Below are 24,841 nucleotides of genomic sequence, written 5' to 3'. Positions count from 1 at the left end.
AAAGCTGTATAAGACAATAACGTAACTACATATGTATGGCTAAATTTGAGTGAGGGATTAAAAATTTTTTCAGTTAGCAATTTGGTAAGCCTTCTTTTCCTTTATCTACGCACTGAACAAGTACATATTTCTACTTTGACGCATTTTCAGAGAAGTGCTTTTATAGATGGAATTTACATGCAGGGAAATGAGGGAGAAAAATGATGACATACAGATAATGCACATGCACTTTTCAAAAATCAGTTTTATCTTTAATTGTTACATTCCAAAGGGGATATAGGAAAGTTAGTCATCTAGCAACCATATACCTCTTAAGAGAGATAAGTACAGAACCACAGATAAGAAAATACACCTAAATCCCAAGATGACAGGTGCTAGATAAAGCATGTGCCTTACACCATTAATTCAAACAAATGCAGAAAGATTTTTATAATAAATATTTCATTGTATACTAACTCCTGAGACTTCACCCATGAAAAGAAAGGGAAAAGATTTTTTTAAGAGATATCTTACACATACATATATTAAGCTATCAAAGCAAATTAGAACAAAATGCCAACACTGCCTTGATATGCACTGCATTTTAGTTTATCTACATCACAGTACTTTCAGTATGCAGCTCAAAGAATCAGTGTCCATTTAAGTTTTGCCTTAAATCTGCAAACATCACTTGACATACAAGCATCTTGAAAGTATGAGTGCATGAAACCAAATGATGAATACAGCCAGTCAGGATTTCATTCTCTGATATGAAAACTACAGTGCAAGATTTAGATTTCCAATACCTACTAATAGCAGAAAATCCAAACATATTTACAAAAGGTCTTTACATAAAGTGATCAGTGAGTTGCAAGTAATTACTGTGTTCCCGGGTACTTTTTAACCACATAAATAGTAGAGAGAAATACATAGTTAAAAACCACCATAGAGTCACAACCATAACTAAAGTTCCACAGTGGCAACCCAAGATATCTTAGGATTTGTTTTCTTTTCAGTTTTGTTAGTAAAAGCCATTTGAAAATGTAAAGATTTTAGCTTTTGTTTAACTAATGTTTTTAAATTGTCTCCATTCCAGTACATTCTTTAAAAGTTCAAATACTTTTTTTATTCATTTTATTTAAATCAAGAATGAACCATTCAAGGAAACACTTCTGAATTGGCAGGATCAGGAAGACGCAAATCAGCTCTTTCAGTTAGTTCACTTTACTTTCCTGGAGTTATTTTACTGAGACACAGTTAACTCAGTACCACATGACGGTCAAAGACAGATTTGCGTTGCTCTTGGACTTGTAACTTCCAGCGCTGTTGGGCATACTCCACTTTGTTCAACACATTGGCACGGCTTCGAGAACGAGCCAGCACATCATGTGCATTTGCAAAAGGCTGGTGATCCTGCAATGAAAAAAAAATCATTAGCTAGGTTTTAACAACTCCACCGAGCAATTACATTAGTCTTTTTTGTTGTTGCATTCCAAAGGATGTGGAGGGTTTTTTTCATTTTGGTTTTTTTTCAGTTAAACAATGTGTTTCAACAGGATGGTCAGTAATAATGACCAAGCAAGTTTTTGAATAGTTAGAACTGTACTTCAATTTCTCATTCAAAGTAACTTCCACAGGTTTTCCAAACAGACCAAACTTCATTGTACTTTCAAACAGCTATGTGCTGCCCAGAGACATTGTGGTGAGCTGCAACATCAGAACCACAGTCTTGCATCCATTAAGAGCAGATGGGACAGACACCTAGAACAGACCAACATACTGGGAGCCTCCTTGTTGCTGTCCTGAATGCACTTCACCTTAAAACTGAATTAAAGAGTCAGTTTTCTGCAAGGTCCTGGCTATTTACCATCAGGCAGTTCTGATGTTCACACATAGCTTCTATATAAAACCAACACACTCTGATGTTTACCAAACTAAACCTATTGTACTAAGCTGTCTAAAAGCACAGTGTCAATACAGCTGTTTAAGTGACAGAGCTAAACGACAAACTGAGTGCTTGTTTAATATTTACTCTAACAGTACCTGCAAAGCTTTATTTTCTTCTAAAAAATATAACCAAGTAATAAATAGTAAGAGTTGGAAACATACTTCTTATTTGACTATCAAATTGTCTTGGACAAAGTCATGTTGCTAAAGCTATGTCAGAAAGCATCACGTATACAATGCATAATTAAAACTAACATAATTATGTCCTGTATTAAATAACTGGGGGTTTGCATGTCTACACTTCACATCCTTTTTTTTCTTTCCCGTTTTCAAAGACATTTACATTAAGGGTTACTTTGTGATATGCCTGTCTAGATAATTCTTAGTAGTACAGTAGAGATTAACATTAATGATACTCTCTGAAGTGATGCCTACAAATCCAAAAGCCACCCATGAGACTCATTAGGCTAAGAAATATGCTCACAGAGAACAAGAGACAATCCCTGACCCAAAGAGCTATAATCTGACCTAAAAAATTATGCAGTTTGACAGACCTAGAATGGGCAGTTAACAGGTGACAAATCACTTCATTCATAGGAAAACAAAAAACACAATAGCAACACATTTCTAATATAAAAGATATCGTGGAAGGGAGAGCGCAGCATGAGTTAGATAGTACTGCTTTCCTGATAAAGAATGATCTCAGTTCAAAGATATGCTACTGCCAATTTCTGTGTAGATAACAAGGGAAAAACAGAACTTAAAGGAAAGAGGTCTACGGAAGTGGCTTACATTCATCAGTTTCCACTGCCATCAATGGGCAACAAAAACAAAGGAACATACTGGCTTGAAAGTCAGGAATAAAATTGATGTACACAGTAAGCGTGACAAGGACCAATACCTCAAGAACTTGCAAGAGGAAAGGCAAGGATGGGGAAAGTATTTCACATTCACTGTCACAGAAGGAGGACAAACAGCGAAGGAGCAACATGAATTAAGCAAGGACCTGCAGTGCTTTTTTTTCCAACCACCACTGCAGAGATAAGCACTAGTGACTCCACAAGCACAGGTAATGGTCACAATAGTGGTTACAGTAGAACAGGAAAGTGGTTAAGATGGATCTAAATTTTAAAGTAAATTCATTCTACAGTTAACCTGAGCTCTGCCATGGGACTTATTTCACTCTTCCACCCGCAATCAGGAGATTCCAACCCAGATCTGGAGGTATTAATATAATTTATCTAAGGTATAAAATCATTAAAAAAAAAATTGTCTGAGCTACAGAATACAGCACAAGTTCATTTAATTCCAGTAGTAGTCTGCCCAATTTTCTCTAGGAATGCAGACAGAAAAAGGGTCACTCAAATCCCTCCTTTCTAAAAAAAAAAAAAAAAAAAAGCAAAACCCCCAGTATCCTCCTTGAAGAGACTGGGAAAATCTTAAGATGTCAATACAAAGACATTTGAAATATGACTCCACATAATACGAAAGGAAGTGCAGAAACAGTGGGACGTAACAGCAGTAGTACACCTCTGTCCAAAGAACCTTCACTCCACACAATTTTAGCTGAAACTTGGGTAACAATCTCCTATTTTTGTTGTGAAATCAAAGTAAATAAAGAAGGCACAGCTGACAAAAGCTATTATCTAGGAAAACACTTTATTCTGAACACTTAATATCCCTCCCTGCAGAAGAAAAACACCTTTAATAAGTCAAGATAGGTAATGTGGCCACTGTTGATGAGAAGAGTATTGAACTGAAAAATATGCATTTTCTCTGTTTACTCGGAATGATGGGTGTCACTCCCAAACCAAAAACAGCTTGTGAAACTGAGTGCAACTCACATTGAAATCTGCAGATACACAGCATAACAGAGCATAGCATTTACCGGTTTTGATACCTTGTGATCTATGAAGTCATTGAAGCAACAGGCAATCAGAACTACAGGGCTTTTAAACAGATTTTTAAAAAAATTGTCATCATAATTTCATTTCACCAGGAATAAAGTTATTTACTCCTCCTGCTTGAGGGCTTGATATAGAAAGCACATAGATACTGAGACTTCAGAACTGTGTTATCAGTTTGGGTGGTTCAACACTGATGCTTTGCCGCCAACTCAGCTGCCACTTTAGAAAACTTTCCTCACAGTACTTTGACTCCTCCCAAGCATGCAGGTTCATAATGTTCAGATGCACACAGATTCATCAGATGCAAAGCCATAGATCATATCTTTATACTATTCTACGTCTCCCTTCAATACAGCTGACCTACACCCACCAACCAGCATTCCTTATTCACACTGATTTGGTACTGAAGTGTCTTGCTCCTTCCCACGCAAGGTTTTATAAGGTCTTACGCTCCCTTCTTGCAATGGTACTGAAGACAATTTTGTTCCATTTTCATTAGAAGTCAAAAACACTGAGCTGAAGATTGGGAAGGCCAGTAATGACAGGAAACCAAGTCACTAATGGAATACTCCCACTTTCCTCCCCCAAAAAAGGCTGTTCTGATCTGTTGGAATATACTGTCACATTCCAGTTTCTAGCCGTAATACTAAGAAATTATTTCAGCATCAGTAACTATTTTACTTCACTATAATAATTTCTTATAACAAATTTAAACTGGAGTGACAGAAGATGCAACCCCTCTACTTTCTTTTTGTAGAGAGAAATCTAAGCAGTAAGCAATTTGCATAAATGTGATCACTGGCAAGACTGTACAGATCATTAACGCTTAAGCTGAACCTCCTACATATGCGTACTTCCACCCCTATTCTGTTTCTTCTCTAAGAAAGTAATCTGTGCCTAGACCTAGGATACCCAAAACAGTCCTCATCTCACTAATTTCCAGCCCAGCAAAAAAGGGAAGAGTGGCTTCACAGAAGTCATCATACAGCTTTCTTTTCTTCTCCCCTGAGGAAAAGCATTTACACTGCCTGGCAAAAAAACCCCATGCTCATCTCAAATAGTTATTTGACAACTAACCATCCCAATTTTTATATTAAAGTACACAAGCAGTCTGGTGAACTTACCCCAATATCTTCATCGCTTTGTATTAGCTGTGAATGTCCGAAGAGGCGTCTCTTCAGTATAGGTTCCACCAATGTAAGGTACACCATGTACAGAAGAAGTAGGCCCAAAATAGACAGGTATATGATGATTGTAACCTAGACAATGCAGTCACAGTTTATGCTAGAATTGTGACATTCTCCCAGAGTCTCTCAAGCAGGCAGCAAGGACCAAAACAAGAGCACATGCAAAGTTTGTGATGAGCCTGTTGATCCTTTGTAGCATCACCAGATGACTTAAAACCCATGAACAGAAGAAAACACACCAAAATACAACCCAGAATTAAAAGGGTTTGTGCCAGACAGATGTCAGCTTGAAACAATTTCTCTTAGTGAGGCCTTTTGCAAAATCTTATGCCATCCCCCTTAAAACTTGGCGTTATAAATCTCACCTCAACCAAGTCAACTGAAGCTTGACATGAGCTGGCAATGTACACTCATAGCCCAGAATATCCTGGGCTGCATCAAAAGAAGCGTGGCCAGCAGGTCAAGGGAGGTGATTCTGCCTCTCTATTCCTCTCTTGTTAAACCTCACATGGAATATTGTGTCCAGTTCTGGAATTCACTACATAAGGATATGGAATTGTTGGAATGGGTCCAGAGGAGGGCTACAAAGATGCTCAGAGAGCTGGAGCACATCTGCTATGAGGACAGGCTGGGAGAGTTGGGGTTGTTCAGCCTGGAGAAGAAAAGGCTTTGGGGAGACTTTATAGCAGCCTTTCAGTATCTGAAGGGGGCCTACAAGAAAGCTGGGGAGAGACTTTTTACAAGGGCATGATGTGATAGCACTAGAGGGAATGGCTTTAAATTGGAGAGGGAAGATTTAGACTAGATACTAGGAAGAAATTCTGCATGATGAGGCTGGTGAGACACTGGCACAGGTTGCCCAGGCAAGTTGTGGATAGCCCCTCCCTAGAAGTGTTCAAGGCCAGGTTCGATGGGGCCTTGAACAGCTTGATCTAGTGGGACGTGTCCCTGCCCATGGCAGCAGGGTTGGAATTGGATGATCTTTAAGGTCCCTTCCAACCCAGACTACTCCGCGATTCTATGAACTGTTCAGGTTGACCATTAAAATGGGGTAACAAATCGGGTGCTCACGAATGGTATCCCTTCTCCAGCATAGTTCTGCATTCAGTCACCAAGAAAAATGGGAAGGCAAAAAGAAATATCAAACTTCCAACAGACAAAAGAAAAGGAGTCTGTTACAAAAAAAAGAAAAAGATGCACTGCATAATCTCGTCACCTCAGCCAGGGACCAATGGCTCCAATAGGACAAGAATGTAAAGAACACAGAAATCATCTGTTAGAGCAAATATGGACAAATTTGCTCCTTTTAGCTTGCCAATGTACAAAGAAAATTTATAGCAAGCAAGTAAGACAGTTGAATAACGACAGGCCCTCTAAAATAATAACAAGCATAAAGTACAAAGCTTGATAAAATGCCCTAGAACACTCAGAATTTCAGCAAGGTGTAAAGCTTAATCTAAAAAACTGGACATCTTCAATAAAGCACCTCAAGCCCACCTGTTCAGCTGTAGTTTGATGCTATTTTTACTACTCAAGGTCAACTGTGAGCAACCATCATGAAAAAACATTAAATCTTAGGCCACTTTAGAAAATTTTACCTTTTAAGAAGAATATTTCTCTAAAAGACAGATATACTAATCAGTTGATTTAATGTATGCCAACAGAATTACTTTATTTACCTTAATTGTGACTGAGCTCCTCTCTTCATATTTGCATTCACAACGTAAACAGTATGCTTCTACATCAGGTCCAGGGACAGGCATAGGCTCAACCACATGAAGACAGTCACTGGAAAAAGACAGAAACTGCTTAGTCAGTCCTGAGCTGGTTTCAGCTTACTCGCTCTACTACACACGTGGAAACCACCTGCATAAGCTGAGAAGTCACTTTTGCTTCAGTTCAGCTGTTCTAAACTATAGGTTTCCAAGATTTTAAAAAGACTGAAATAAATCACTATTTCAAAATGACTATTCCACAATTATTTTACCTAACAATAAACTCACCTATTGACAAGTTGCTGCACAGGTTTTAAGACCTTTCTAACTCAAAATAATGTTTTCATTTTTCAGTGAAAGTATTAAAGCTGTTAGCATAACAAGTCCAAAGATATGAATCCCAGCATAAATGCATCATTCGATGCTGACATCATGGATGAAAGTAAATTCCAGCTATAAATTTCTTTCTTCATCATACTCAGAAGAACCTTCTTCTATCCTTCAACTACTTAAAGGCAGATTCTTTTTTCTTGACACCACAAGTTACGGACATTGAAAAAAATAAATTTAAAAAAAAAAAAAAAGGAGTCAGATAGGTTGTTTCTTGAAGTAAAAAGATCATGAATAAAAAGCATTCAGTTTTCAGCACTGAACCTGGATGCAAAAACGTAATTTGACTTAAAAGATTACAAAATGTAAGTCTGTCCCATGCCAAAAAGTATGGTTGAAAATCTTATGCACACTCTATTACCTTACCACAGCACCAAAACCCAGCTGCCATGAGACAAATGCTTCCACCAATAATTTATGTAATCTTGGTCTTTTTGCTGACTCCGGTTGGTTGTTCAGACTTCACATCCCAGGGTCCTTGCAGAGCACCAACAGAACAAAAATCGTATTTTATCTTTATCCTGGTTAACTCAATGTTAGCACAGTGAAACAAAAGGTCTGAACTGACAGAAGCAGCCTAGGATTCAACACTACTGGGCTACATTACAACACTGCAAACACATGGCGAGGCATCAACTCATCTCTTCTGTTTTCTTTGTATTTCTTCTTCATAACAAACTATGGCGTGTCAGGTTACATCCTCTGGCAGGAAGTGCAAGGCTTATTTCTTTCATCTGACACTAGAATTACATTCTCTGTGGAGGAGTGCAGCATTCAAGCTACAAAATCAAAAATCCGTGCAAAGTACAATCTACAATTTCTGTTCATATGATTGAAAACTTGCTAATATGCAGCAGAAATATAGCAGAAAGCTTGTATGTAGCTTAAATACAATCGTAAGTCTGTTAATATGAGTATATCAAATATTGATATCAGCTTCTTTTTTCCCCTCCAGTTCAGTGTTTCAAGTTGCTAAGAAGTGTAAAATCTATCAGAACCTTAGAATTTTTATGTTGTTTTTCCTTGGACTGTAATTTCATGGCAATTTTAGAGGAAAAAATAGAAAAGGATAATCCTTTTCTAAATTATTTTCCCCAATCAACTGCCTCTACATTACCACCTCCTCCCTTGTGCCCACAGAAACAGCACCAAGGCAGCAGTGCTCCCAAGGCAAGCAAGGCTAGTCAGAAGGGCAGCTTCTGCAGATTTCCAGTCTGTTCAGCTTGTAGATAAGGCGTCCTACCTCCCTCCACATCCATGACTATCACTGCAATTGGCCTCTACCCATCAACACTTTCAAAGTACAAAATACAAGTACCAACACTTTCCAAGTGATTTCATAGGTGGGAAAAGACCTTTAAGATCATCAAGTCCAACCGCAAACCTTTAACCCTGCAAGTGCTTAGGCATCACTATGTTTGCCTAGTTCACCGTCCATCTGGATGGGACTGCCTACAATAATTCCAAACCCGAGTCCAGAAAGGTGAATGGTTTTATTGGTGTCGAAACACCCCAGCTCGTACTGATATTGGCAGAATGTGCTGTTTGCCTGTCTGAAGCCAAAGAACAGACAGCTCCCATTGAAAGAACTGTAGCATCTAAATAAGACTATCATGATACACATTACAGGTTCAACATTAAAAATTGAATTTTCATTTTATATCTGGACAAGCCAGCAGTAAATGGTCATTATACTGTTCATAATTCATAAAGGCACTAAAAATTCATCTTGCTCTTGTCTCATGATCTAAATTCCTACAGGATCGTGCACATCAGCCAGTTCTACTCACTAACAAGTCACTTGCTCTATGCAGAAGCCATAGTACAGCACCAGATTTGTCCATTGCACGCGAACTAGCAATCAAGCTGTTTAGAAGTGGCAAGAAGACATCTCAAACAGAATATCAAAGACATAAAATGTTCCTAAATGATCATTCATGAAATGATTTCAACAAAACGAGATTTAAGATAAGAAAAGAGATGTTTGACATTCTGTATGCATTAGTATCTGTCACTATAAATTCAATCAAGCCTTCAAAGAATTTTTCCTCCTACCTGAAAGGAGGTTGTGGAGAGGAGGGAGCTGGCCTCTTCTCCCAAGTGACAGGGGACAGGACAAGGGGGAATGGCCTCAAGCTCTGCCAGGGGAAGTTCAGGCTGGACATCAGGAAAAAATTTTTCATGGAAAGGGTCATTGGGCACTGCAACAGGCTGCCCAGGGAGGTGGTTGAGTCACCTTCCCTGGAGGTGTCTAAGGGATGGGTAGATGAGGTGCTGAGGGTTATGGTTTAGGGAGTCTTAGGAATGGTTGGACTCCATGACCCAGTGGGCCCTTTCCAACCTAGTCATTCTATGATTCTATGATTCAATCAGTACCAATATTGATTTAAAGGGAAACGGTCTTTTTTGCTAGTAAGGCACAAACTAAGCAGTACCCTCTGAAAAAAACCTGTTTTTTTATTTGCAGAGCGGTAACGAACAATCAAACCAGTAACACTGCTACTCAGAAATGTCTGCAGCAGCTGGAGGTTTCCCAGTATGTTTCATCACTGCAACTTAGTCATAGTAGGACTAATGTTGTTAAGTTAATCATGTGGGACAAGAACAGTAATTTTGATTGGACAGTACATTTTGTGCTTATTAGTTTGCACTGAAATTTACTCTGTTGTTTCTCACAGTTCTCCAGTAAGTAATGCAAGTCAAGACACAGCTCTATACATATCTGTATCACTAATTTTATTCCTATAATTATTTTTCTCGGCCATGAAGTTTTCATAATCAAGAAGCCAACCTGCTGCTACTCATCAGACTGAAAAATCTTTTTAAAAGTCTTAATGTAACTGAGGAACAGTCAATAATATATAAGGGAGTATGTCACATTTATCTCTGAGCACTTCCAACAACAACACAACTCTAAAACATGGTGTTGTATTTGTATGATTCACACAGACGATGCTCAGGGTGAAATTACACACATGAAAAATTGCTGTCATCTCCCTCTCCTCCCCAACCCCTCATCCCTGTCCAAACACACCAGTTGTCAGCTCGTAGAGGTGTCTGACAAATGCCATAGCTGACCTAAACAACATAATAGAGCATGTTGCTGGGGCACAGAGATGCAAGACTTCTTCTCTCTGAAAATCTGCGTTGTTAGATGTCTCAGGCTGTGTCTCTGCACTCCCTGGCTGCAATTCTGAGGGACAGAAATCTCCAGAAACACTAGTCTCTAAATGACAGAATGGGTTTCAAGAGTGGAGAAAGCAGAGACAATACTCTTGAGTCCTAGTTCCAAAGCCATGCTCCCTTGACTTTAAGTCATTTCAAATCACTGAATTAAAATTACAACACCCTCTTCATTTCTACTACTTCCAACTCTAAATAAATAAACTTGCAATGAAACAAACAAAAAGAGAAGAAAGGGCAAAAAATATGGATTTCAAGCCTTGCCCTTTGTTAGAATAACCAAAGAAAAGTTTCAGTAAGTTATGCACCAGATACAGTTACTCCAGGCATAGCCATAGGAGACTTACATATAATCACTATGGAACAAGCTTTTAATCAGTAAGATTCATTCTAATTTTTTATGCCACACACACTCACCAGTCTTTCTGTGAAACATTTTTGTTGTAAATATGGCCCGAATGGTCTTTGTAAGGAGGGCAGATGCATTTACATCGAACATCCTCAGAATTCTGTAAAACAAACATCATGCTTAGAACAAATCATCATCATCAGTAACCACAACAGGATACAGAAAGCACTCTTCACGTAATACATGAAATACTTAACACAAACTAGTTGCAAGTATCTTTGAAAAGTCTTGCTCAGGATTTTCTTCAAGTTTAAGAACAGCCCTTCAAAATTACTACACAAGCAGAGCTATTATTTTAGATAGGAAAGACATTCTTCACAAGAAAAATCTGGAGGTTAAGCTCATTCTTTTTCAGAGAAAACATGTATTCAGAACCTACTGATGTTGGTATACTCAACTATTCGGCTTATGAGGGACACCTGTATAACAGACACAGCAACAAACTGAAAACAAATCAAAGAACGTTAAACCAAATAGAGGCTGGCAAAGAAACCTCTGTGGATAATTCTATCTCCCCTGGCCACAAGAGAAATAACTCTGTAAAGAAAACGACTATAGAAAATAGTATAACCTTCGGCCCTCTCATTTTAAACAGTAGTGGGATATTGTGAGATAGAGATAAAAGTACAAAAATGGAATTTAGAATAAAAGCAAAGTAAATGTGAAAAATTACGGTAACTTGTAAAAACAAGTTGTTGAGAAACAAATTAATATTTGCATAAGCAACAACTGGCACTGCAGAAAGAAGCGAGGAGAATTAAGTTGTGGACAGTGAGAAAGAAATAGTACCCAAAATTAACATTTAGATTACCACTGGGGAGAACAGAACGTCAGAAAAAGATCACTTTGTGTAGTATATTAAAATAGGGCAATTCATGCCTTTTGCAAATTGCTCAAGAACAGAACAGCCTAAGGAGGGAATAGGTACAGTCAGCAAGCAGTAGACGAAAACATTCTCAGACCCAAATCAGAATAACTTACCTGAGCAAACAGTGAAAGACAGAGGATAAACACGGTTTTTCTAAAGTTCAACACAATTTCTAACAGCATTACAAAATACTGTCTTAAGCAGTATTGGTCATAAACTTCTACACTGAACAAACAAGCCAGAGTAACACGAGGTGGGTCCAGGTCAGCTGGAAAACGCTGGCTGCACTACACACTGAGCAGCTTCTGGCGTCGCATAGGAAAGTCAAAGAGCCGATTATGATCAGAAAGGAGAAAATTCAGACAGGCGGGTACTTGGACAGGAAAGACTTTTACTCTCAATAGACACGACGTTGCCGGCCATTGCCGGAGATGCCGAGGTTCCAGTCCCAAACGCGATTTCAAAGCGGCCTGCGGGCATCCGGGAGCTCGGGACACGGCGCCCCCGGCCACCACTCCGAAACCGCACAAACTGCCACCAACTTGAGGCTGGGGACAGCGGGGCCCAGGCCCCGCTCCTCGCACCGGCTCCGGTTTGCCTCTAAAGGGGGCTGGAGCGGTCAGGGGGCCCCGAGGGGCGGAGGAGAGGAGGCCCCGGTACCGTCCCCCCCGCCGCCCCGCTCACCTTGGCCTCGGCGCCCAGCCCCGCCAGAGCGGCCAGCGCCAGCAGCCAGCAGAGGCGCGCCCAGCAGCGGGTAGCCATCTCGGCCCCTCGGCCGCGGGTCGATCACCGCCGCCGCCCCGCACCGCCCGCCGCCATCACTTCCGCCTTCCGCCCGCCCCGCGACCGGCGCGTCCGCCGCCGCAGCGCCCTCCCCCGGAAACGGGGCCTCCGCTGGGCCGTTCCGACACAGAAAGTGCCCGCGAAGAAACTCTGGCTCGATTTGGAGTTTTAGAAAGCAGCCGTCCTTTGTCAGGCCTGGGCGACACGAGGGAGCGAGCTCCATCAGTCGTGTGCAATAAGACAAAAGCTGGAGACAGAATATGTTTCCCACTTAAAGGTAGGTGTATAAGTTTTCCCAGAAATATTACACAGATTCCATTAGTTCCCAAGGGCTATTTTCAATGTTATTACAAACTTCACAACAGTCAAATCCCTTGCTAATTTGGAGCTGGGTCCCGCTCTGCCTGACCTTACCTTTAAGATGTTAAGAGACTCCGGACAGAGGTGATTACAGAAGAAGAGATATCTGATCAGCACAGATCATACTTCACACGACATTATCATCGCCAAAGAATGAACAGTCCCTGGGGGGAAAAAAAAAAACACTGAAAGAAAACATGCTATCAGAAGGAAATTCTGTCTAACTTTCAAAAAATATAGTTACTTAGATGAAACTTAACGCTGCTTTAGCTTACATAAAAAAATATTCCACTTAGAATCATAGAATCACTAGGTTGGAAAAGACCTTTGAGATCATCAATCCCAAACATACCTGTCCACTACTAAATCATATCCCTCAGCACTTCATCTACTGGTCTTTTAAATACCTCCGGGGATGGGGACTCAACCACCTCCCTGGGCAGCTGTGCCAGTGCCCCAGAACCCTTTTGGTGAAGAAAATTTTCCTAATGTCCAATGTGAACCTCTCCTGGTGCAACTCCAGGCCGTTTCCTCTCATCCTGTCACTTGGGAGAAGAACATGGAACATCCCTATGCATGTTGGCATAGGCATTTCAAAGATCAGTAGATGAAGTGCTTAGGGACATGATTTAATAATGGATGGATACAGTTGGAGTCGACCTCAAAGGTCTTTTCAAACCAAGTGATTCTACGATCACATGTTGCTCCCACACTGCCTGGCAGTTCTTCTAAAGGAAAACACAAAAGTATCAAAATGGATTTGACGTTCAGGAAGAACTCTATAACTCGAGAAGAATTATAAAGCAGGTATGTTTATTTTGATGCTCCAGGTGCAAGGAGGTTAGCTCCACCTAGCTTGCACACCAAGGAACAAAATGGTCACTTATTTATTACACTACCACTTGCATATTCATTATATTTCCTGGAACAGGTGTGTATTATAATAATTTCCCAGAATTTATTTACCTAAGTTTCTGCCCTCTGTTGCACTTGGGCTGGGAGCTTCTGAGGGAAGGCTTGCAGTCTTCTTCACAGCAAACTTCTCAACTCTCCTTCTTGCACATGCTCTTAGACAGCTTGAGCACCTCTTCAAGGTTGCATCTGGTCCTAGCTGGTTCTTCTTCCTCTTATCCTTGTCTTAACGAGTTCTTCTTTCTCTTATCATTGCACTAGTCCTTATTATCTGGCTTAATTGGCCAGGCACAGGCAACAGATGTTCATTATCAAGAACAAAATATGCTTCTGTAAGTGAAATAGCTACCTTAAAACTTAAACAATCAAAGCATTGTTATAATGCAAGTGAAATAGCTATTTAAACTTAAAATAGCAAAGCATAGCTAAATACGTTATAATGCCCCTCTTCAGATTATAAGCAATAATAAGTAGTGCTGCAAATGAGATCTTCACAACCTTATTGCATTGTTTCAGAACTTAAAGGTGGCTTACAGGAAAGATGAGGGAAAAACTTTTTAGCTAGGCCTGTATCAATAGGACAAGGGGTAATGGCTTTAAACTAAAAGAGGAGAGGTTTACCCTAGATGTTAGGAAGAAATTTTTTATACTGGGGGTGGTGAAATGCTGGAACAGGTTGCCTGGAGAGCTGGTGGATACCTCATTCCTGGAAAAATTCAAGGTCAGGTCGCATGGGGCTCTGAGCAACCCGTTCTTGTTGAAGGTGTCTGTGCTCACTACCAGAAGGATGGACAAGATGGTCTCTAAAGGTCCCTTCCAACTCAAACCGTTCCATGATTCTATGAAATTGCAGATAATCCAGTTTTTCCATAATTGAAGATAGAAGGGTACTTAATATAAATCTGAATACATTGTACACAGAGACAGATCTTTCTGTGAGGAAGTGTTTTGTTTAGAGTGGAGACATGGCTTTTATTCTGTGCAGGGTGCTCGGTGGAAGATTTTTCCACAAAACTAGCACACCTAATGAAAAACTATAAAGGATTATTTATACAAATTACTGCTTAAGATCCCACCTAGTTAATACAATTGTTACACCTATCTAAGACATATTCATTAGGTTACCCTATTCTAAAAACCGGCTTATTCCACTCTTTCACATTATTAGTTGGGACACAAATGTCCTTCAGCTAATCCCTAAACCACCACAAATTCATCCTATCTGACTCTCCTTTCCTTTAGGAGACACAGGTTCTCAGCCCTGAGTTCTTTAAGTACTGAGTTTACTGCTTTCCAAGACCAAGCATCTACCTCCCTTAACAGATGTTCAGAGAGGTCAGGGTGCCCTGATCAGAAGTCAGGATATTACAAAAAAGCCCTAGAAGATAAACAAGGCACAGAATATATTCTTTGTTAATCCGTTAGCCTAGAAGATAAGCAAGGCACAAAATATATTCTTTGAGCCCCTCCTTGGATAACTAGAAGACGCCACTGAAATGCAGCAATGTTCCCGATTTGTAATGTATTTGTTACTTATTGCCACCCAAGAGCTGCATTCACCCTCTTCCAGAGGCATCTTCAGCTGCCATCCCTTGAGACCTGGCAGATTAAGTGCTTTCCAAACTGCCCCAGTCTGGGTAGGACCCCCAAGACCCACCTGGTGCTGCTAGGGCTGGCCCCAGACTGGCCCTTGCACTGCAGGCAGCGCCAAGCGAGTGCTCAAGTCCAGCCAGGGAAACGACTCAGATGTGTTTCAGCTTCTCTGACACACTTCACAGAGGAACAGTGGGCTATGTGACTCAGTCCCTTCATTCTCTCTCCTGGTTTTTATACGCTATGTATTTCTTATATCCATTTTCTGTCCTCAACTGTTAAATAGCAGTACTCTACATTGTCAAAAGCTGCTGTTTTTCCTCTCTCTTTCCCCAGCTCCCTACAAGTGGCTGTAATTTCATAGCAAGTAAAATAATCCTTTAGATATAGTATGCTTTTCAAAGTGCTGTTACACTTTGTTTTAGTTCAGCGAGTTGTGTAATACTAACAGTGCATCAGGCGTCTCACTAAAGGAGCTTGAGTTACTATGGAAACATGAAACACCTTTATTTAAAATTCAGGGAAAATTGCCAGCAGAGTATAATGAGCAGGTTTCGGGCTTAGTCAAACAATTTGTCTGTTTAATGACTGTGTCTGCAATGAAAGTGTTTTGAAGCGTGAAGGTGGCTCTGCTTTTTCCTTACCACCCACACTCATACTCTGAGATGCTGAATTGACTGCTGAGTTGAAAAAACGTGCTGAATCTTTGAAATACCATGGACTGAGTCTTGAGCTGAAGTAAATAATGTGCAATTTCAGAGGTATCACTTCATCTGGAACAGCTCACCCTAGGAAAAGATTTCTAACAGATAGTCTGACTAATTTTCTAACACACTCAAAGAGTTCTAATACACAGGTAATAAATGCACGTTCCTTTAGATGGCTGGAACAGCTTTTGGGACTTTCAAGCCCAGTCCTGGAGCTTCTGCAAATCCAGGGGCACCAAAAAAAATAATAAAAAAAAAAAGGAGCTTGTGAACCACAGGTTCTTGGTGCTGCAAGAGGTAAAGATTAATTCTAGAAGATGAGTCCATTTGTCCCCTAGAAAACAGTAAGCAGTGATTTTAGTAAGCAAAACTGCTGGATGAATTATTAAAAACTACTGGAAGTTTTTATCTTAAAGTTTAGATTTTTTTCTTTTTTAAAAAAAATTTGTCAGGACACCAGTATCAGAAGCAATACATTAAACTACAATTAAAAAAAAAAAAAAAGTTAAAAAATGTAAAGAAAAGGTGATTTTAAGAAAAAAGATTATTAAATGATTGCCCTGACCATGATAGCTCTTCTGGTGTCTGATCATCTAGAAGGGCTGAACATGGCCTTCGTCTTCCAGAGAATTCCCGAAGGTTTATCTTTGAGGTCTGAGCATTAGTAGTGTGCAGGCTGCTCCTTACACTGCTAGCTCAGTCCTTACTGGACCATCTGTCTTCAAGTTAATGGAGCTGAGCTCTCACATCTACATTGCTTTTTTAACATAGAACATGCTTTAATAACAAGATTTGTTTTGAAAGTTGCAATGGTGCATTGGCCTCTCTAAGCTAAACTTTGTGCTTTGCTATCAGTGCACTGTGTTGAATTTGAAGTGAGCTTTTTATAGTTCTGTAAATTCTATCATATTTGTCTCCGTCATCAAGACTCACACAACTAGTCTTCCGCAAGAGCTTCTGGCAGTTCCTTTGATAGTTCAAAGGCTCTACTTCTGAGGCTCTGGGAAGGGCAAAATCCTGGTCCGATCCTACAGAGAGGGGTGAGCCCTGGGCCATTGGGTCACAGGCTTAGCAGGGCTTTTGGGAACAAAAGGCAAGACTGTGCAGTGAAGGATGCAGCACAGGTGTTGGCGAAGGGGAGGCACTCCAGAGGCATATCTTTTCTGCACAGTCATCTTATAAAAATAGCTTATAAAGAGCTTTGTATTTCCAGGCGCTGCATGTGCAGAGTAGGTTACTGCTTTTCCTTTCCTGTTGCACGAGCCTTTGCAAAGTCACATCATCCCTGTAACCGCTCCTCCTTACTGTGCTGCACTGATTCACATGTGAAAAAGAGAATTTTAATTTCTTTCCCTGTAAAATAACTTTATGCATAAAGTAATAATAACATTGCACTCTACTGTGCTGTGTCAAACAATTTGTGTAGGGTTGCTTTGCGATCTACAGCTGAACAGGCACTCAGTGTCACAGGGTGAGTGTTCCTCAGGGCAGATAGGGTAGACAGTATTTACCATAATTTTAATCCTCTGCTTTATGGTTATTTCTTACTAAAGCAAACTACCATCTTTTCGTGTCTGTTTAGCCTATTCATATTCAGAGCTTGCCTGTTTCCCTTCCTTTTCTCAGATGAGAAAATCTGTTCATTATCAACAATGATATAAAAGAAAAATCTGAAGATATTATGTAAATAATTAATTGAATCACCACTTTGTCAGTCATCAACAACAGGAAAACAATGTGACATTTGCACAGAATGAAAAACAAAGTAAATACAGATTCTCTTTTGTCTATTCCCTATGTTCAGTTAAAAAATTAAAACAGCACTTGTTATTAGAGCAGCCTTTACTTAGCAAAGAAGTGTGGGAAGTTTTGCTCTAGGCTAATAAGAAATCTACCTTTCAGTAGGTCGGTCATCAGCATCTGTTTGAATGTGTTCTGTCACTGGTACTGCATACCTTAAAATAAACAGCACTTTTTTTGTCTCATGAGTTTCTGGTTTGGGCAAAAACCCCAGTGGCTCTGGTCAGGTCTAGCTTGTATTCTGCCCTTGTGGTCTTTGATCTCTGGAGAATACAAAGAGAAATCAATGCTGGGCATGGATGGGGTACAAGGTTTACAATAAAATCAAGCTTTCCAAATATAGTTTGTCTCGGAGACCCATTGCATTACAGTAATGCAATGTAATGGCTGGTGGCTTCCTTCCATAACCGAGGCATCATTTTGCAATCTGCTGTTAGAAGTCAGATAAAGCTTTTCAGAACAGAAATGCATGCATATGGAAACAACAAGCTAGACAAACTGTTTACCTCTGTATTTCTATATTTGTATTGATATTTATGATGTGAAGCAAATGGAGGGAAGTGCTGAAAGAGCTCTGCATTTATTTTATCTTTCTGTCTCAGTGAACCCACTCTTGACTTTTCTGCGGGCTATGAGTTCAAGGTCCTTCTCTGTTAATGCAAGGTCAGTCGGTACTCTTGCATACTGGAGCATTTTGTTAGTACCAGCTGACTCCCCATATCGCATACGTGGGCAGCATGTCGTGTTCTGCATATGATTTCAATTGGTGCCATATGTCATGCTCTTATCAATGCAATTCCTGGTGCATGTGCCTTCCTTCTGCAAATGAGATGTGTTTCAAATAGAAGGAACGGCAGCCTGTAGATGAGAAAGTGGCTTCAGCTGGTTAACCAAGATGTGTAATTCCACAGCTTTGACTTCATCCCTTGCAGCCTGAAGAACACCTTCTGCATTTGTTTATTTAATCCAAAATTTATTAACAACCTCCTCCGGGCCTGACCCAGCAGGACCTCAGGCACGGTGTGTGCATTGCCCATGGGAGAGACAAGGTCAGCACTGCTCCACCCAATTTGTCTTGTATTCCCTCTTCTTCTCCTCAGGAGAGCTTTTGCCAGAGGCATGGTTGCACAGAGGCAACTATGCCCAAAAAAGACCCACAGTTTCTTCCCCATACAGAGTAATCCACAATGATTTGTCTAACAAATCAATGCTCCCTGCTTTGTATTCAAAGGGATCAGCACTACAAATAAAGTCACTATGAATCCAGAACATGCTCTACACAGTGCCAGCCATTTTGTTCCAGTCTTTGCTGCCAACTACATGGAAACATAGACAGTGAGAGATATATTAAAGGCAAGACAAGATATGATTATGATGCAATTACAGGACTTTTTGTGGTAAACTTTATCATTACTTTTCTCAAAGTTGTTGCTAAGCAGAGAGACTTTAATCAATTAACTTCAGCAAGTAAACTGGTAACCCCTCCATGTGTTGGCTCCATCTTCTTCCCTTGCTTGCTATTTTGATCATTTTTCCAAAGCATACATCAGAGCCCTGGGTGGATGTGAACCCCTCGTTAGCACTTCAGAGTTGATAGGAAATGAGGAGCATACACTCAGCATCTTGCTGGCTGGAGTCGGCGGCAGCAATGCGGTTACACTGCAGATGCCTGCTTTAATTAGGAGCTCTTTACTTTGTCAGCAAACCTGGGCAAGATAAAATGAAAGCTTGGAGGCAATGAATTGAGTTTTGCGCTTTTAACTTTTTTTCAGTTAGCATTTTCAGCCTTTCTCAGATCTTGGCTTACCTATTGCATTTGATTCTACTTTCACTAGTCTCTGTGGGTGCCATTAATAATGTTCTTTTGTTTTGATACATCATCCCTTATAACTGCAAGAGCAGGAATCTCCATATTCTTTATTGAGGAAACCATTCTCAACCATTGCATGTCCCTAGCAACCACAGTACCAGACAAGGTATTTCTCACAAACACAGAGAAAATCCCAATAATTCCACGTATATAGACCCACACAGAGGAGGTAAGGTGCATTCAAGGACAGCACTGTTCAAAGGGAGTCAGATACTTCAGATGATCACAAATATTGACATTGTGGCTGTATTTGTGTTTTAAGTTGTACACCATAGTGATGTAAAAACCAGGCTCAACAGTTTGTCTTTAGCCGTTAACCATTATGAATGCCCAATTCATAAGCTGGCAAAAAGTGCAGAAACAGTGAAAATCATCTAAGTAATAAAGCTCTCAGTAACTGCTCTCTAACATGACCTTATTTCAGAGGGTTATTAGAAGATGCTGTGAGTCCACTAAATGTCTTTAATGTTAGTCCCTACTCTCTGATATCTGTGTTGAGGTGGTCACTCAGTTGGTATAAAGTCTTGCTCCATTCAGATCAAGAAGGAGTGACACCACAGTCACAAAAAGGGAGGTTCTGGCCTTTGTGTTTCATTCAGATTAAATCTCTGCTAGAGACAACCTAATAGCTGGTTCTCCTAGTGCTACTGAACGGCATTGATTTTATGCCACGACTTTGCCAGAGTTTGTGTGGAAGACGCGGCACAGCAGATGCCCTACTTGCTCTGTTCCCATGACAACACCCTGCAAAGCAGCTCCCTGTGAGCTTCCCCCTGACTGCTTCATCACATCCGACAGCTGTGCCCAGGCTGCAACTTTCAACCCCAGACAATGCCTTTTCCTTCAATTAACAAAAAGTGTTTTACAAGGGAAAAAAAGGTCTATTTGAAATAGCAATGTTTTGATTGTGAGAGCAGAAAGCATTAAGCTCTCCACTACTCAAACACGAGGTGGATGGATGAGTCTGGTCTGCTGTTTTACACTGTGCACTGCTGCATGGTAATATAATCAGGAATGACTTTTGTTTTCACTCCAGGGACTATACTTTTTTTTATTTGTTCTTGATACAGTGTGCCTGATTCTCCACGTATGCTGCAGTGAATTAAAATATAACAACACTTTAAGTAACTCCTGATTTCATGTAGTAGAAGGCAAGGAGTTGTTTGGACTAATTATTGTGGACTGGAAGATCTGCTTTTGTGGGGTGAGCCTCATCCTGCCTGTCTTCCAAAAGCTCTATGCCTCCTGGGAGCACCCCAAGAACAAGGCCTTCACAAGGGCCAAATACAGATCAACCAGCTCTAGGCAGAAGTCTTTGGAAACTATGCTTTTGGCTGTATAGATGAGAAATGTGGAGCATAAAGATGAGTTGAGGGCATTGCCAAATGGGTGGCAGTGGAGGAAAGTGAGATAAGTTTTCCTGCCTGCCAGTCCAGTGCAGTACAATAGTGAGCTGCAGAATGGTATCCTTTTTTTAAGTTAAAAATACTTTAAAATATTTTTTCCAGTACAGATTCTAAGTTTGTTTTGCTTTTTAAATGTAGACCATGATCTCGGTCTGTGGCTCTGGCTTTACCATTCCCAGTTGTTCAGTATTTGCCTCAACAAGTGCATGTTGTCATCCAAATAGAAGGGAATCAAAATGAAGCTTGATAACCAAGAAAGGGCTGGGATCTTTACTGGGACTCATTGAAGAGCTGAAACCTGCAGGGGGGCTTCTCCAAGCCTGCCCAACTGAAAGGAACTTACAGCTGAACACTGACAATGTTATCGCTTTTCTGGTGCGTGAACAGCCCTGGGGACTGGCAAATGCTCTGTCCTGGCATGGCCATGGCTACACTAAGGACAAGTTGTCTGAAATATGAGAAAGGGCCTGACTTACCACCTCTGATATCCTGGAACAGTGAGTGCCTGTAAGAGGATATCATGGCTGCATTGGTGAGCTGGGCCGTAAGCACCCTCCTCCAGCTGTGGTCCTATGAGCATCCTTCACTTTGCACCTTCCTATGCATGACTCGAAAAGATTGCATGACCCCAACTTAGGAGCCGGGGTAGCCCCTCATGGGGCTCAGCACAAGGTGCTTCCTGCACCACACTGGCGGATGCTGACAGACCCATATGTGACAGCACATAACCAACCCATCCCAGGCATTTGCCCCACCAGCAGCAGATGAACCCATCATGCCCTGGCTGCCATGTCTGAGTTTTATAGCACTGCAAAGACTCAGTATAAAAATCTACTGCAAGGGGTTGTTGTCCTGATAGACAGAAAGCAGTTTGTACATTATGAGCTCAGGGTATCTCCTGAAAGGCTGTTCATCCTGTCACTTGGTGACCGCAACATGCATATTTTGATTTAGTCCATTATTCAGTGATGTCAAGCGCAAGCATCTCTGTGACCCCAGCATCAGCCTGCACATTATCTACCACTTCATTCAATTACTAGCTAATCTGCTATTCCATTTTATTTGATCTGAGCCTTAAAGACCAAATCACGTGTACTACAAATTACACAATGTCCATCCGTAACTTTGATGGCTTCAAGCAGGTGCTAAGGAACAATTAGATCACTGTTTCTAGAAGCTGCCATTTAACTAAGAAAGAAAAGATGACTCTAAATAAGGCAGATGCAGACAAGGCCCAAAGACTACTCACACTGGTAACAAAAATTAATCAAACATCATTAGCAGTCTCCAGAGAGCCCAGTACATCATGTGCTTCTGAGATATGCTTCTGGTTGTCCACAGCACGACAAGAGCACCGGCTTGTCACAGCTCAAGGGCAGAAAGGAGCTTTCTTGCATCAAGAAGAAGACAAGAATTTGAAGCCCTTTTCGAATAGAGTGACTTTTTTCAAAAGCAGTTAGGGAAACCCTGCAGTTCAGTGGTGCCAAGCAGCCATGAGCTCTAGGAAGGTCAATAAATACATGCAGGGGATTCTGTTATGATAAATAAAATGATAAATAAAAGAAAAGCCTTGCTTTTCTTCCTGTAGGCTGGGATTTACCTGGAGGTAGTCTGCTCTGAGCAGTGTTCCCTGGAAGGCTGCTTCTACACCCACCTAAACGCAGCTGTGATGGTCTTTCTGGTAGGAAGTGTACTCCACACAGCAGAGCTATGGGGAGGGTTGGCTATTAACACCAATCCCTTTTAGATTATTTTTGCACACAGTTATTTCTACTAAAAACTCATTGTGTTGTCGCTTTTGGCCTCCTATCTTCGTTAGCCAAGCTGCCCTAGTTTTAACTCACCAGCCCCAAAAGCTGGACGCTGAGTCTGATCTGTTTGTACCCTGTTTAATATACTGGAGTCCTGATTAGAGCTTCTGGGCTTTACAACAACTGATTGTTTAGCTTGGGTTTTGTGTATGTCTCTTTTGGGTTTGTTTATGTTTCTAGTTTGTTATCATGGGTAAAATGAATAACTGACCTTACTAATGTGAAGATGTGTCCATTCAGGCTTAAAAAATTTAGAGAAGAAAATCTAAAAGAGTGGAAGAAGTTCAAGGTTTCTGTTTGCACGTGAGCATATAGTCATGCAGACCTGCAGCCCCTCACGCAAACCAGTCTTATAGCTGGTGTTGTTTATGCCTTCATAAACATGACTCCTGTCAAAGAGTCCTGAGACTTTCCCTCCCAAAGCTGCCCCCCCTGGGGACACCCCACTGATCTCTCTGCGACCGTGCTGGCTCACACTGCTGAGGATAGGACTGTACCTTTGCTGCTCTGGGTGTATATTGCTTTAGTTATCTGTGACCCTTGGGAAAAAATAAGCCATATTTTTCTCCTAACACAGTGAGAAGCATATCTGGATCACCTTAACTCGATTTGAGATGGCAGAGAGCGGAAGTGCGGGGAGATCAACTGATGCAGGCTCATTGCCATCAGCATCTTCTAATACAATTTTTGAATGAGAGCATCCTATTAACTTCCTCTTAGTAAGGCTATAGTAATTCATTACATCAGTGTTTTCTCTAAGTAGGTTTTTTTTTCAGCTGCTGCTGTGCTCTGTTACTCTCTGGAGAGGTACAGGTGCACCCCTTTTCCATTCTACAAGAACTAATTAGACAACGCATGAATTCCTAGTAGTGCAGTTAGATGCTCTCCTGAATGCAGGGGATGCTCCTTTGGGTGGAAAATGATCTTAGCAGGAGTGGAAGGACTTTGCTGAGAGTTAAATAACACCCAAATAATGTCCACATAAAGTCACTACCCCTTGTCGTATGGAGCTGTGTTTCTTCGGCTGTGTCTCCCTAGTGAGTGGCATGAGTGCTGCTCTGTTGTGCTACCTAACGCTGCTGTGTGCACACAGCAAAAGCAAACAGGACTTTGGAGGTACCATGGTGACACAGCTGTCCTGCACACCCCAACAGCAACATGGGGTCCTGCAGTAGCAAGGACAAAAGTTTTTTGCCTGCTTTCTCCTGCCCACGCAGGCTGTCCATCCTCCCAGCCTGCTAACCATGACTAGAGTGTGCTCAGAGAGCAAATTATTTAGCAAAGCCTTAGTGCTGGAGAAGGAGATAAATTCCTCACCTAGGTAGTGTCCTTTCTCTCTTTAGTATGACCTTTTTGGAGCTTTTCTCTACACTGAGCAGAAACAACCACATCTTCACTGTTTAAATCATTGTTCTGTAGCAAGCTCCTCTGGGACCCTAGGCTCTTTTTAGGTGTTAAAACATTGACCAGGACCATAAGGCACCACACTGAGAGATGTTTGAACCCTCACAACTAAACTGTGCCTGGGATCTCCGCTTTACTTATTGCTTAATTGGAAGGCACTGAACAGGACATCAGAAGATGCCTCGTGACCTTCATATTGCAGCATATGAAGCAGCAGGAGGAAAGAGATGCTAGGCAGAAGGTTCCTTGCAACAAAATACGCTCTCGGTTGGAGCAAATTTATCTAGGGGAATGCTAAGCTGTAAATGCCAAGTTAATTAGCCCTCATACATAATTTGTTTTTAAAAATACACTGTCATCTCCTTCTGGAGGAACAAGAGCCCATTTTCCCCTTCTGTTAGCCTGAAAAGTCAATCTGAAAAATGTCATTGAAGCCTACACTAAGAAGCTTCCAGTAGAGGAAGTCTCTGTGAGCAGAAGGAGCTTAAAGTCCACAGATTTCATCTCTAAAACTGCCAGCCCGGAAGGCCAAACAGCCCTTCCCAGGACACCACTCACAGCAGATCCACTTTACTGGATTCTCAGACATCTGCACTGTTGGGACCCAGTT

At 41.0% G+C, this 24,841-nt stretch overlaps 1 protein-coding gene across 1 annotated transcript; it reads right to left on the bottom strand.

Annotated features, from left to right (window-relative positions):
- Nucleotides 1-261: 261 nt before the first annotated feature.
- On the bottom strand, nt 262-12,437 carry TMEM9B (TMEM9 domain family member B). The gene is made up of 5 exons (XM_009571901.2): nt 12,270-12,437; nt 10,726-10,817; nt 6,700-6,808; nt 4,958-5,092; nt 262-1,392 (listed from the first exon to the last, which is right to left on the bottom strand). Exons 1-5 carry the CDS (start codon nt 12,345-12,347, stop codon nt 1,237-1,239), a joined length of 570 nt encoding a protein of 189 aa, XP_009570196.2. The 5' UTR covers nt 12,348-12,437; the 3' UTR covers nt 262-1,236.
- Nucleotides 12,438-24,841: the final 12,404 nt, after the last annotated feature.

The sequence above is a fragment of the Cuculus canorus genome, chromosome 5 (genome assembly GCF_017976375.1).
Source record: "Cuculus canorus isolate bCucCan1 chromosome 5, bCucCan1.pri, whole genome shotgun sequence".
NCBI classification, from domain to species: domain Eukaryota; kingdom Metazoa; phylum Chordata; class Aves; order Cuculiformes; family Cuculidae; genus Cuculus; species Cuculus canorus.
The sequence above is the reverse complement of the archived record's forward strand: the minus strand, read 5'-3'. Positions and strand labels throughout refer to the sequence as shown.